Source organism: Triticum dicoccoides, chromosome 3B, assembly GCF_002162155.2.
Source record: "Triticum dicoccoides isolate Atlit2015 ecotype Zavitan chromosome 3B, WEW_v2.0, whole genome shotgun sequence".
NCBI classification, from domain to species: Eukaryota; Viridiplantae; Streptophyta; class Magnoliopsida; order Poales; family Poaceae; genus Triticum; species Triticum dicoccoides.
Window position 1 is genome coordinate 414,324,953 of NC_041385.1, and position 14,765 is coordinate 414,339,717.

At 45.0% G+C, this 14,765-nt stretch overlaps 1 protein-coding gene across 2 annotated transcripts in view; it reads right to left on the minus strand.

Annotated features, from left to right (window-relative positions):
• LOC119276261 (uncharacterized protein YNL011C-like) overlaps nucleotides 1-14,765 on the minus strand; it is a 37,587-nt gene that overhangs the window by 15,704 nt on the left and 7,118 nt on the right. For both annotated transcript variants that reach the window (XM_037557290.1, XM_037557291.1), the window contains exons 9-10: nucleotides 3,739-3,840; nucleotides 3,282-3,329 (exon numbers count right to left, since the gene is read on the minus strand). In XM_037557290.1, coding sequence (XP_037413187.1) covers nucleotides 3,282-3,329; nucleotides 3,739-3,840 — 150 coding nt within the window. The remainder of the gene's footprint in view (nucleotides 1-3,281; nucleotides 3,330-3,738; nucleotides 3,841-14,765) is intronic.

The window sequence follows — 14,765 nt, forward strand, 5'->3', positions numbered from 1 at the left end:
GGGGAGGATGCATCTACTACTCAAGGTGATTCTGTGGGCACTAACACTGAGATTGATGTGCAGGTTCAGGACCAGCCAATAGTGGGTGGGTATAATTCCGGTTAGTACTCTCACTGATGATGATGTGCAGGCTAAGGTCCAGCCAGCTGTGGGTACAACTGAGATTGGTACTCTCGAGGTTCCTGTTGGGGGTCGATGGCAGAAGAATACCCTAGTGTACAACTCATGACGACAGCCACAAGCGCAGGGGGAGCAGCAAGGCAGTGATACAAGCTCATTGGTACTCTGAAGATGGATCTGTGGAAGACGGTGGCGACGGCCTCTGCAGCGTGCACATGCGGTGCCCGCTCTGAGTGCGTCAGACCGGTGTGTGACCCAGACCCGGCAATTCGGCTTGGTTTGGGCCTCCGGTTTAGATGTTGGGCTTTGGTGTGAGGTCTGGGTATGCGGCCCCGACAACTGCACCCCTTCATCAAGTGGATAGGAGTAGCGACAGATGTCGCCACGATGGTGGCTTTAGACTTACTGATGTATTACTTTGTAAGGTCTTGATGAATAATTAATGAAATGGCTGCATGCATCGCCCCGATGCAGAGGCCAGGGGTCATCCTCCTTTTCAAAAAAAAAAATCTAAAGATGGGAATGGGTCGGCCCACTCTGGCCAAGACCTCATACCCGTTGACCCCTCTGCTTGGTTTGGGGACATGGACCCGGTCCAATGGTCCAGTGATAACTGGTCTCATGTCCTATTGGGTACATGGTCCGACCCATTTTAATACTAAATTCTGCATAAAATAGGGAGTAGTAATACAATAAAATCTGTTCAAATAGCATCATTTAGCGGTAGAAATTTTTAGTATATTAGGATGTCTAGATTTTATTTGTTCAAAGGAAAACAAAGTGTATTTCTATTTCTATCATCAAATAAAATCTAGAAATATGAAGCTAAATTTTTGTAACTCTAGAAATGTTCAAAGAAAAACAAATGAAATATTAGTAATACAATAAATCCAGAAGTATTGATCACAAATGTCTAGATTTAGTATATTTGTAACTTTAGAACAGATGGAATTTTGGTTAATACCTAAATTTTTTCTGATAAACGCAAGACTAACATCCCTAGCAAAGGCATATGCTATCGTAACGGCATAATACAACATATGGCAACCAAACTTGGGTCGACCCGCTTGTCCCGATGGGACAGTGGTGACTGGCTTCTTTGCCCAGTTTGCGTATGAAGCCGACCCAAGACCCATTGGCCTTGAAATTTTGGGCTGGATCAATGTCCCAATGGGTATTGTCAGCTCATTCCCATCTTGAAGCTCATCTGACATAGTGGAACTGCCCAAAGCATTGCGAAAGGGAACACATGAAGCGGCAAGGAAGGGTGAAGTGGCAAGGAAGGCTCTACCGTGGGATGATGCTTGCGATCACCATGACATTGGCAATTTTGTGTCTTATGAGGCTTTGTTTCCTTCCTATAGAGTGTTGCCTCTCTACAAACTGTGTCAACCCCAAAGGGTTGGAAGGCTGCAAAGCAAAATCCAAAGTGGCGTGAATCGATGATAGAGGAGTTGGAAGCACTGAAGAAAAACAAGACGTGGGTACCAACCACATTGCCAGCAGAAAAGAAAGCAGTGAGTTGTAACAGGATCTACACCGTGAAGCAGAATCCTAAGGGGAAGGTGGAATAGTATAAAGCCAGATTAGTCGCCAAAGGTTATAGTCAAACTTATGGAGTTGACTATGATGAGATTTTTGCTCCAGTGGCAAAGATGAACACAGTAAGGATGTTGGTTTCCTGTGCTGCAAACTTTGGGTGGAAATTGTACCAATTAGATGTCAAGACTGCCTTCTTACATGGTGACTTCCAGGAAGAGGTATACATGGAGATACCACCATGTTTTGGTACAGAACAGGCTATGGGGAAGATATGTAGGCTGAAGAAATCCTTCTATGGACTGAAACAATAGCCGGAGGGAATGGTCTGATAGGTTCAGACAAGTTGTTTGTGATATGGGGTATGGTCAATGTAACGGTAACCACATGGTGTTCTATGGACACTCTGATCGGAAGATCGCCATTCTTGCGGTTTATGTGGATGACATTATCATCACTGGAGATGAGGAAATAAAAAGATTGAAGGGGTGACTGAGCAAGGAGTTTGAGGTAAAGGACTTGGGCAACCTAAAATACTCCCTTGGCATAAAAGTGGACGGAGAAGAGAATATCTTTGTGCAAACATAAAAAAACCTTGGACCTCTTGAGTGACATGGGCACTATGGTATGTCGTGCAGCCCCTACTTCAGGAGTGGCCATCTTGATATAGTGCACAAAATCCTGAGATACTTGAAGGGGACTTCAGGAAAAAAGGGTTGTAGTTTGCAAAGAGTGGACATCTTGATGTGGATGGCTATAATGATTCTGATTGGGCCAGTTGTCAAGAGGATAGAAGATCAACATCAAGCTATTGTGTGTTTGTGGGAGGAAATTCAGTGTCATGGAGAAGCAAGAAACAGACAGTTGTGTCTAGATCAACAGCAGAAGCTGGGTATGGAGCTTTATCTCAAGGGTTGAGTGAGATGCTCTCGGTGAAGAACCTTCTGAGCGAGTTGAAACTTCTGAGGAAGGAACCTTGAGAGTGTGGTGTGACAATCAGTCAGCTATAAGCATTGCCAATAACCCAGATCAACATGATAGGACAAAACATGTGGAAATTGGTCGCTTCTTCATTAAGGAGAAACTTCATGTTGGGATCATCAGCCTTACTCATGTCAGCTCTGGGCAGCAGATTGCAGATTGCAGATTGCATCACAAAGAGACTGGAAACAAAGGACCGTAACTTGGCATGTGACAAGATGGGGTTGATAGATATCCGAGGGGCGTGTTGAACCAGTATAGGCTTGGCCCATCACCACTTAGGCCCATAAGCCCAGTACAGATCTGTGACCTAGAAATGGAGGCGCTCGTGTCTGTGTGAGAGGGAGCGCCACACACAACAATTCACCCCAAGCCGCTACACACAGAACCACAGGTACGTCTCTCCCTAGACTCAACAGTGGATGAATCAACCATCTAATTGTCACCCTAAGGTCAATATCAAACCCGTCCCTTATCACTCAGGGGCTCCTATCTTACCAAGTGGCAAAGTGTTAATCAGGTTTTGGTAACGGAGTGGATAAGGAGATAGAACAATGAAACAAAGACAAAAGGGACCAACATAATACTGCAATTAAGCATGCAAAACAACATAATCTGACCAAGTGACTTAGTATAGTTACCTTGGGAATGGACCTTGATGCTATAGTCTCACCAATGCCACGCAGTACCTGCATATGTTTTTCATATCAGAATGCGAGTTGAAGCCAAAAATATAATAAGGAATAGTAAAAGGCTCAAAGCCAAGCCTGGTCAATTATTGTGCGCCTTAACGGACTGGTCAAACACAGGTCAAACCACTACTAACATGTAGAAGTCGTCAGAAGTATAGAATGAAGACATCTGATAATATGCTGAAAATTTCTAAATAAATATTGTACTTGTAAATTGTACAGTACAGCAGCAGGTATGGGTGGCAGGCCGTGCTTCCAGCCTATTGGACTTGTTGCCGACCTAAGCAGTCTTAGGCTTCTAATCCAAAACTATTTACTTCTATCAATGCACCGAGACACAAAGTTTTTGTGTTTTCAAGAGAGAATTAATTGTAATTGTAAATAACACCAAAAGCAGACTGGTTACCAGTGATGGACAAACTGATGTAAATAGCGACCCCATCGCATATACAATGCAATCCACCTTACTTAGCTGCTCCAAAACTGTATGGTTAGCTTCAGGAAACACCTACGAAGTAAGGTCGGTATCACCAGTTAGCAGTTAAAAAAGGACTTGAATATCCAGCGAGCGTCAGATTTTTAAGCACGGCAAACGATTTTCATGACACATTATGTTCGCCGAGGATGGCAGGTTTAGTTGGTGAGCATGGCAAATCCGCCTCAGTTCATTTTTTTTGCCAGGAAATTGCCGTGCTCGCAAACTAAATTTGCCATCCTCACGCCAATTTAAATTGCCATGAAAAACATTCGATTTGCCATGCCTAAAAAACTGATGTCAGTTTTTTAGCATTTCCGTAAAAAAAATGTAGATACTAAATATAAATTTCAGAGATCATGGTAGCATACCAATTTTACATGATAATGAGCAATTATACACCATCTAAGTCCATGATGTTTATTAAATACTGACACATATTAATACACAAAGGCTCTTCTTTCTTAAAAACATGAGGGGGGAAATGTCCAGCTCATTCTTTTGCAATTTTGCATCAATATTATGTCTTTACTTTTAGATGACCTTACTGAGCAGACAGAGTGCAGCTGTTATTTGTGAAGGATATATTAGTGCAGCATTGGAAAAGCATTACTCAATGGTGTGATGCTCGCATTGCTGTACTTTCAACCTTACATAGCATGGCGTGATTAACTGGGTAAGCATAAGCAACAGATATATATGTCACAGTATATCATCATCATTTATAATATAAAATAAAATTTCATTAGATTAAGTTGACCTGTTGAATAATTTATTCTAGGAGGTTGTGATATTTATTAAATAAGATGACTAGAGTTTAACACCATTCACTTGCTGTGAATAGACTGCAAGGCAGAGGCAGGTCTACCCTCTGAAGCATCGATGCGGCCAGACTTGGCGTATCCGCGTGCACGACGTGGCCGATATGCCGATACACACGATACGCCTGTGATACGGGCATCCCTCGAGTATCGGTTTTCTTGAATTAAAAGAAAAGAAAAATGCCGATACGGCCGCTGGGACGCCATCGACACAGGGGACATGGGGATGAAATGAGAGCAGCCCAAATGGTAGCTGGAGCCGCTTGCTGCCTGATGCAGAGCATCCCACGATCATCCCCATGGACGTATCTACATCTCCCACGACACCACTTGGACCAATGACAAGAGCTCGAGCAAAGGCTATCAAAGATAAGGTGAACTCGCTCCTCTCCGAACTTCCACTTTCTACTTATGAGACATGGCTACTACCTCATGGGGAGACCCTATGTGATCAGGTATTTGGAGGGAAGCCACGGACAAGACGGCGAGGACACCAAGTTCAATGGACAAGAAGGACCGCTTGAAACTCCCAGTCATCGGACGACCGACGTCTCTCGGACGTCCGACGCCTGGAGGCTCCAACCGACCAGCCAAGTCCCAGCCTTCGCACACTACAGCGGCCGGACGACCGACGCTGACCGGACGTCCGACACCTCCCAGCGCCCGGACGACCGAGCCTCTCCGGACGACCGACACCACCACACCCGAGCCAAAACATCGGAAGAATGGAGACCTCCGGACGACCGACCCCGACCGGACCACCGACAAGTCCTGACCAGAGCCGAAACATCGGACGCCCGACCGGCACCGGACGTCCAGACCCTCGCTAGCCTTCGAACGACCGGTGACCGTCGGACGTCCGACGCCTGTGTGACCACCCGCGTGTTGGGCCGAAGTCACTTACCCTTTCGTCCACTAAGACTATAAATAGGCCTCCTCCGCCCTCTTTCTAGGGTTAGCATAGGTTTAGCTCATTTGAGATAGAGCTTTGCTCATCCATACGGATCTACTCCTCGTGAGAGACCGCGACCTCTTCGGAGAAGATCCATCTTGGATTCAAGACCCCATTCATGGGATGACCCTCAAGACCTCCTCATGGAGATGAACTAGCTACTTGTATCGCCCTTTGTGGGATTTGAATCGTGTATCTCTTTGTGTTTCGAGGATCTAGCACATGTGTGACCATATCTTGTTGGTTTGAGTGATTCTCTCGTGTTTCCCCTTGTGATTTCCCTCGCGTTTTCCCTCGTGTTCTTCGTAGGATCCCCTCCAATCGTGAAAGATCGGGTATCTAGGGTTCTACCCTACATCATCTTTGGTATCATGAGCCACGTTGATCACGTATTTGGAGCCCCTACCCTTTGTTTTCTATCTTGATTTTGTTGTGTTCTTCCCCAATTTCGAAAATCCCCACCAAAAATAGCCCCAAATTTTTTTGTGATTTGTTGGTGCGATGAAGTTTTGTTGGATTATCCATGGATTTGCTTTGCCACGAGTGGATCTAGCTTTTCCCCATCATCTCCACCATTTCCATCCACAAAATCGCTCAGATTTGACCAAACTCGCCATCTCCATCTCGAAATCCCGAGTTCATCCCGTGCCCGAAATCGCCCAGGCACCGGACGTCCGACCAGCATCGGTCGTCCGACCATCCCTGACGAAACTGAATATTTTCAGTTCGGTTTCCCCCACCGTTCCACCACCACTTCCGCACACGCACTCTGTTACCTCCACCGCTTTCCGCAACCACCATCGCTCACCCGTTCCGCACTCTGACAAAATTTTGACACGTTTCGGTCTTTTGAGTTGCGGTTTCCGTTTCCTAACGTGTTTCGGCTACTTAGGGACGGTTCGACAACGACGACACCGCCGCTCATATTCATCATCGACATCGACCGCTACACAATTTTGACACCTCGACCGTAAGCAAGAACGGTAACCTCTATTTCATCTTGGTATCGTGGTATCCTTTCATGGTACATTCCTTGCCATTGCATTGATAACCACCATAGCCTTACTTTTGCGTTGCTTACCCATCGAAACTAGCCTCTGAGTATTGCCGGCAACGTGACTTGTGCACATTAGTGATCATACTCCACATAGCATACATACCATATACTTGTGGTGCATATCTTGGTATCATCTTTTGTGTCACAAAGTTGTCATCGCATATACACAATTGCTATCTTGGTTCGTGAAGTTTTGCATGAGAAAAGAGCTCAAAAGAGAAAGAGTCAAACAAGCTTTTAAGCAAGAAGGAAAAGATAAGCAAAGAGCGTATAAGCAAGAACCATAGCATCATACTACATTAAGATTGTCATACTCGATCATCTTGGATCATATCACCGGAATACCATAGATATAGTATACTTGGGATAGAAGTCGTTGCATTTTTGCCTAGTAGGTTGTGCACAAGTTTCGTATCCGCCTATTGTGCAATCGTGCTAGCGTCTCTCTAGTGTTGTGCAACACGAGCATTTTCGTGGTTTCCACATTTTGGCTCATTTCCTTGGTTGCACGACCCCACTTATCTATTTGCCTGTGTGTTTCCGTGTACCATATCTTGCTATTGGTCTACTTGTTGCATTTGCAAATTTGTGAATCTTTTCCAACATTATTGAGGCTCACTAACTATTGCATCAAATTTTGTGCCACCATCCTAACCGAGCTCCACCATAAGCTTTTACTTGTGTAGGTGTGAGAACCGACAAGAATTGGTACCAATTGTGCTATTTCCTTGTTCCACATTTGAGTGATCATTGATCCATCTTCAACATCGGTCAAGGTACATTTGGTATAAGTTCTTCTCTTTCTCCCACTCACATATTTTGCTCGGAATGATGGATAGGCCAAGTTCTTCTACCAACCCACTGTTCATCGAGCAAGATGACGACATGTCATCCTATGTCACTAAGAACCACCTCTTCGGTGCACAACGAGCTTTACATCAAGAACAACTAGCAATGAGCGACCGCATCGACAATCTTGCCACCGACTTGCGACTCTCCGAGCAACGAACAAGAGACTACTTCGACAACAAGCTCGACGCACACAAACAAGAGAACGATGCAAGAATGGACGAGATTCGTGCCTTGTTGGTGAACCGCCATTCTACCACTTCGTCCTACTCAAGATGGAGCCGCTCGAGTCGACACTCCGATGACACCTTCTCCGGCTCAAGTACACCGACATCGAACACTCTACGTCGAGCCGCGCGCCAAGACCGTCAAGCAACTCGCAATCCTCTACACGGCAATCATCCACAAGAGCAATTCGACGAGCAAGCACATCGTCATCGCCAAAACCAAGCTCCTCTTGCACAAGCACAAGAACGACAACGTCAACGTCTCCAAGAGGAAGAGCGAGCGCGACAACATCAAGACGAACAAGACGTCGAGGCTCAACGTCTTCAACAACAACAACGTGAAGCACAAGCTCTTGAGGCGCAACGTGCCCTTCAAGAATCAAGTCGAGCCATTGCCAACCGCAACAGAGATAGGTGCAATCAAGAGGAAGCACTTCGCGAAGAAATTCAAGAGCGAAACTACCAAGCAAGAGTGCATCGTCAAGTTCCTCAAGCTCCACCACAAGCTCGACAAGCTCCTCCACAACCTCAAGTTCATCAAGAGCAAGATGACTTTACAATCCTCCATGCCAAGAGCAACATGAGGTTGACATTCAACCACGTCAAGGACGTCATCATCATCCTCGACCCCAACACAATGACGAGCAACGCTATGGCAAGCTCAAGTTCACCATGCCCAAGTTCAACGGAAGCAATGATCCCAAAGAGTACCTTTCATGGGCATTGTTTGCACAACTATGAGGAAGAGAAGAAGATCGCTATGGCATTCCTTGAGTTCCAAGACTATGTGCTCATATGGTGGGAACAAGTCCTTGAGCGCCGAGAAGCAAGAGGTGAACCACCAATCACCATGGGCGTATCCAGCGTGTGTGCAAGGTGTGCCGTGGCACACCCAGAAAATTTTGATTTTTTTTATTACCACATGATATTTAGGCCCAAATCAACATTAGCCCAGCCCATCTACTCCCGAGCGGCCGAGCCAGCGATACAGTCATACGGAGGCGGGACGTGGATTTTTGGAGCACCTGCATCCCGGCCCTGCTATCCTAGCTCTTCAATATTGCTTTAGGATCCGTGTGACACAACTAACTTTCTATATGAAAAATTCTCTTTTTTGTTTCTCTCATATAAAACTTATCTTGAAGTTCAAACCTTTGCAGCGTGGCAAAGCTTTCTAACTAGAATTTAGGATAAATCTTTCAGAATTTTTTGTCCGACATAAATACTAAATATGAATTTTTAATCAAACAAAATGTATTTTGTATATTTATGTTTGACAAAAAAATCTGAAAGATTTATCCTAGATTCTACTTAGAAAGCTTTGCCACACTGCATAAGTTTGAACTTCAAAATATGTTCGGTGTGGGAGAAACAAAAAAGAGAAATGTACTTGCACGGATCGCGATGCGGGAAATGGATGGCTAGATAGAGAGGGCCTGCATGCAGGTGCTCTATTATATATTTTCCTACGGAGGCGCTCGTCGGCCAGGCAGAGCGCAGCCACAGAAAGACCTAATCCCCATCCCCATCCGGCCATCCCGACGGGGCCGTCAGCCGCTCCTTGCCTCCTTCCACCGAGAAGAGCCGTTGCTCTGCTCCCCGGAGCGCTGCCTTGCCTGGCTGCTGGATCTCCTTCCACCAAGAGCCGTCACCCGCCGGTCGCCGGACGTCCGAAGCAAGGCAGCAAGCACGCGGAGCCGCCTGCAGCCGCTCCGTAGCCCGGAGAAGATGACGAGCTGCTGCCCAAGCTACTGAATGGCTCAATCCCCCCTGAATCCATAGTTCCTGATGCATCTCACAAAGAAGCACCTGAAATGGGTGAGATTGAAAGTGGAAGTGGGCTAAATCAAGAAATGGGACTAGCTAGACCCGGTGATACTCGTTGGGGTTCTCATTTTAAAACCATCATGCACATTGTTAGCATGCATTCCATAATCCTTGAAGTACTTGATGCTATTGGAAAAGATCCTTCACAAAAAGGCGAGTGGACAAAAACATGTGGAGTTGCTCAAGCCTTTGAATCATTTGACTTTGTTTTCAATCTTCACTTGATGCTTGTTATACTTGGCTATACAAATGAGTTGTCCAAATCTTTGCAGAAGAGAGATCAAGATATTGTTAATGCAATGACACTTGTTAGCTTGGCAAAGAGTAGAATGCAACACATTAGGTCTCATGGTTGGGAAGAATTTCTTGCAAAGCTAACCTTATTTTGCAACAAACATGACATTCAAGTTCCTTTGGGAGGATACTTACGAGCCTAGTTGAAGATCACGTCGGTATTATGAAGTACAAACAAATGATGATCGTTATAGAAGAGAAGTATATCTTGGTGTCATTGATCAAACCATTCAAGAGCTTGACAATCGGTTTGATGAGGTTAATACGGAGTTGCTTATTTGCATGTCGGCTTTGAATCCTCTCAATTCATTTGCTTCTTATGATGCACTCAAGGTAATGAGACTTGCCGAATTCTATCCCTGGACATATCAAGCACAGATTTGATAAGGCTAGAATTTCAACTTGCTAATTTTATTGATGATATGACAAAAGATGATAGGTTTAGAAATGCAAGTAATATTGGTGAGCTCTCTATTATGCTTGTTGCAACAAAGAAGCATGTTCTTTATGATTTGGTCTACTTACTCATCAAATTGATATTGATGTTACCGGTGGCAACGACGAGTGTTGAAAGAGTATTTTCAGCAATGAATCTAGTGAAAAGTAAGTTGAGGACTAGTATGAGTGATGATCGCTTGAATGATTGCTTAGTGACATTTATTGAACGAGATGTCTTCATGAAAGTAAGTGAAGATGACATAGTTGATGCTTTCATGGCAATGCAAAGACGTAGAGTTACCTAGTGATGTAATTTTCTACTTGTGCTTCTTTCATGTAACACTATTTGTACTGTAATTGAGCACATTTGAGATATATTTTGTGAACTAAATTGTTGTGAGATTTGAATTGAGCTATTCATGTTGTTATTTTGCCATATTTTGTCTGACACTTGTATTAGGTGAAAAAAAAATTACAGTGTGCACACCCTTCATTATATTGCTGGGTACGCCACTGCCAATCACGACATGGGAGGAAATGAAAGATGTCATGCGCGCACGCTTTGTTCCAACCTACTACAGGTGCGATCTCTTCCAGAAACTCCAACTCCTCAAGCAAGGAACAAAGAGCGTTGAAGAATACTACAAGGAAATGGAGATTGCCATGATAAGAGCCAATGTCACGGAAGATGACGAGCAAACTATGGCCCGTTTCTTGAATGGCCTCAATCATCCCATCAAGAAGATTGCCGACTTCCAACCCTACTCCAACCTCATTGAGCTCGTGCATCAAGCTACTAAAGCGGAACGTCAAGTGCAAGATGACTTCAAGTACGCCAAGTACTCTTCCAAGAGCTACGTCTTCTCCAACACCCAAGCTTCAACGACTCCAACACCTTCTACCTCAACCAAGCCACCTACAAGCAACGGCGACAAGTCGAGTTACAAGAAAACTTCGACAACCTCAAGTCGTCCTCCTCCTACAAGCAACTTCAAGCCGTGAGCTTCATCATCTACTCCAACCGATGAGACCGTCAAGACAAGCTCCATCAAGTGTTTCACATGCGGAGGCCGAGGCCACAAGTCCTTTGAGTGTACCAACAAGCACACCATGATCCTCAACGACGACGGAACCTACGACTCCATGAGTGAAGAGGAAATGGAAGCCCTTGAGCAAGTGGCCATGCACCGGCGCGTGAACGAAGATGAAGATGATCAAGTCTTTTGTGATGAGGATTCAAGCCCCGCTCTCGTTGTCTCCAAAGTCTTGACTCTTCAACATCAACAAGACGAAGACCAAAGATGCCACATCTTCCACACCAAGGCCGGCATCAATGGAAGGTCCGTCAAGGTCATCATCGATGGAGGGAGTTGCCACAACTTGGCAAGTGAAGAACTATGCTCCAAGCTCCAATTGTTCAAGATGAAGCACCCGCACCCCTACAAGGTTCAATGGCTAAGCGATTCCGGCACTATCCAAGTCGAGCATACGGTCAAAGTCTCCTTCAAGATCGGAGCATATGAAGACACTTTGGAGTGTGATGTCGTTCCGATATCCGTTTGCCACCTCCTTCTTGGTCGACCATGGCAATTTGACCGTGGCGTCATCCACAACGGGCGTACCAATCACTATAGCTTCAAGATGAAAGGAAAGGAGTAAGTGCTACGACTTATGTCTCCAAGTCAAGTGATCGCCGACAAGCAAGCCACCCATCGTGGAGAAAAGAGTGAGAGAGTGACCCACCCAAAAGAGAGTGAGCCCACAAGCCAAAAATCGAGTGCCTCCACGATGAGCGACAAGAAGAACTTAATCCTATTTGCCACCAAAAGTGAGATGAGTTAAGTGTGTGAGAACCCATCAAGTGTTATGCACTATGTCCTTGTGTGCAAGGACGAGGCACCAAATACGAACACCTCTCACGCTCTACCTTTAGTGTTGTCTTCTCTTTTGCAGGAATTCCAAGATGTTTCCCCCGATGAGCTACCTCCGGGTCTACCTCCACTACGAGGCATTGAGCACCAAATCGACCTCATCCCCGGAGCACCTCTACCTAACAAGGCTCCCTACCGCGTCAACCCCGAGGAAACTAAGGAGATCCAACGGCAAGTACAACAACTCATCGACAATGGTCAAGTACGTGAAAGCTTGAGTCCTTATGCCTTTCCGGTCATCCTAGTCCCAAAGAAAGACGGTACTTACCGCATGGTTTCCGATTGTCGTCCCATCAATGTTATCACCGTCAGATATCGTTACCCTATTCCACGCTTAGATGATATGCTTGATGAGCTTAGCGGAGCCACCATTTTCTCTAAGATTGATCTTAAGAGTGGCTACTATCAAATACGCATCCAAGAAGGTGATGAATGGAAAACCGCATTTAAGACCAAATTTGGCTTATATGAATGGCTAGTTATGCCAATGGGTTTATCCGAAGCACCCGGTACTTTCATGCGAGTCATTCATTTTGTTCTTCGTCCCTATATTGGTGTATTTGTTGTGGTCTATTTTGATGATATTCTTGTCTTTAGCAAATCTCTCAAAGATCATGTCACCCATCTTAGAACCGTGTTGCAAAACCTTAGGAAGAGCGCCTTTTATGCTAATATGGACAAATGCCTTTTTGGTGTCGACAAGCTTGTTTTCTTGGGTTTTGTTGTGTCTTCTAAGGGTGTTCATGTAGATGAATCTAAGATCAATGCTATTAAAACTTAGCCCCAACCAACCAACTTGCAACAAGTGCGTAGTTTTCTTGGTTTAGCCGGTTTCTATCGTCGCTTTGTGAAGGATTTTAGCACAATTGCTTCGCCTTTGCATTCCTTGAGTAAGAAAAATGCGCCTTTTGTTTGGGGACCATCCCAAGATACCGCATTTAATGAGCTTAAGAATTTGCTTACTCATGCTCCCGTGCTTGTATTACCCAACTTTGACAAACCTTTTGAGATTCATTGTGATGCTAGTGGTAATGGCATAGGAGGTGTGTTAACGCAAGAGAAGCGCCCCATAGCATATTTTAGTGAGAAACTTTCCGGAACGCAACTCAATTACCCCAACTATGACAAAGAGCTATATGCTTTAGTGTGAGTTTTGCATGAATGGGAACATTGTCTTCGCCCTCATGAATTTATCATCCATACTGATCATGAAACGCTAAACTACCTAAAAGGTCAAACTAAATTGAACAAGTGTCATGCTAAATGGAGTGAATTCATTGAGTCTTTTCCTTATGTCATCAAGTACATCAAAGGTAAGGAAAATGTAGTGGCGGATGCTCTTTCCCGCATATGCATGCTAGTCACTGAACTTGAACTGAATGTCATTGGCTTTGAGCACATCAAAGACTTGTATACGCATGATCCTATTTTTGCTATTCCATATGCTAAGTGTTTGACCCATACATCTTGGGAACGATATTACATCAAGGATGATTATCTTATGAGAGCTAACAAACTTTGTATTCCCGAGTCTTCTCTTCGTTTGCTACTTTTGCAAGAGGCTCATGGAGGCGGACTCATGGGACACTTTGGACGCGACAAGACATTCGCTATGCTCTCCAAGAACTATTTTTGGCCGAAGATGTTCCGCGACGTCTCACGCTTCACCAACCTATGCTCTACATGTCGCAAAGCTAAGTCAAAAGCTCAATCCCATGGTCTTTACATGCCCCTTCCTATTCCTTATCAACCTTGGGAAGACATTAGCATGGACTTTGTACTTGGTTTGCCTAGAACTCAAAATGGAAAGGATTTCGTGTTTGTTGTTGTGGACCGATTCTCTAAGATGGCTCATTTTATCCCATGCAACAAGATAGACAATGGTTCACATATTGCAAATCTTTTTTGTAGGGAAATTTTGCGTCTCCATGGAGTGCCAAAGACAATCGTCTCGGACCGCGACGTCAAGTTCTTAAGTTACTTTTGGAAGACTCTATGCGCCAAGCTCGGAATCAAGCTTTTGTTCTCTTCGGCATACCATCCTAAAACCGACGGCCAAACGGAGGTGACGAACCGAACACTCTCCACTCTACTTTGCGTGTTGATCAAGAGGAACATCAAGGAGTGGGAGGAGTGCCTACCTATCGCTGAGTACGCCTACAACCGTGCAAGACACTCCACAACCGGCAAGTCCCCCTTCGAGGTCGTCTATGGTTTCAACCCGTTGTCCCCATTGGACATTCTACCTCTTCCACTACAAGAGCGCACCAACATGGACGCGAGTGCACGAGCAAGCTACCTCAAGAAGATGCATGAAGATACAATGCACACCATTGAGCGCCAAGTATAACGACTCGCGACCAAGCTCAACATTAACAAGCAACCCATGATATTCAACATTGGAGATCTTGTGTGGCTACACCTTCGCAACGAGCGTTTCCCCAACGAACGCAAGTCCAAACTTCTACCACGAGCCGATGGACCCTTCAAGGTGCTTTTACACTACAACAACAATGCTTACAAGATCGACCTCCCAAGCGACAAGTACAACGTGAGCGACAT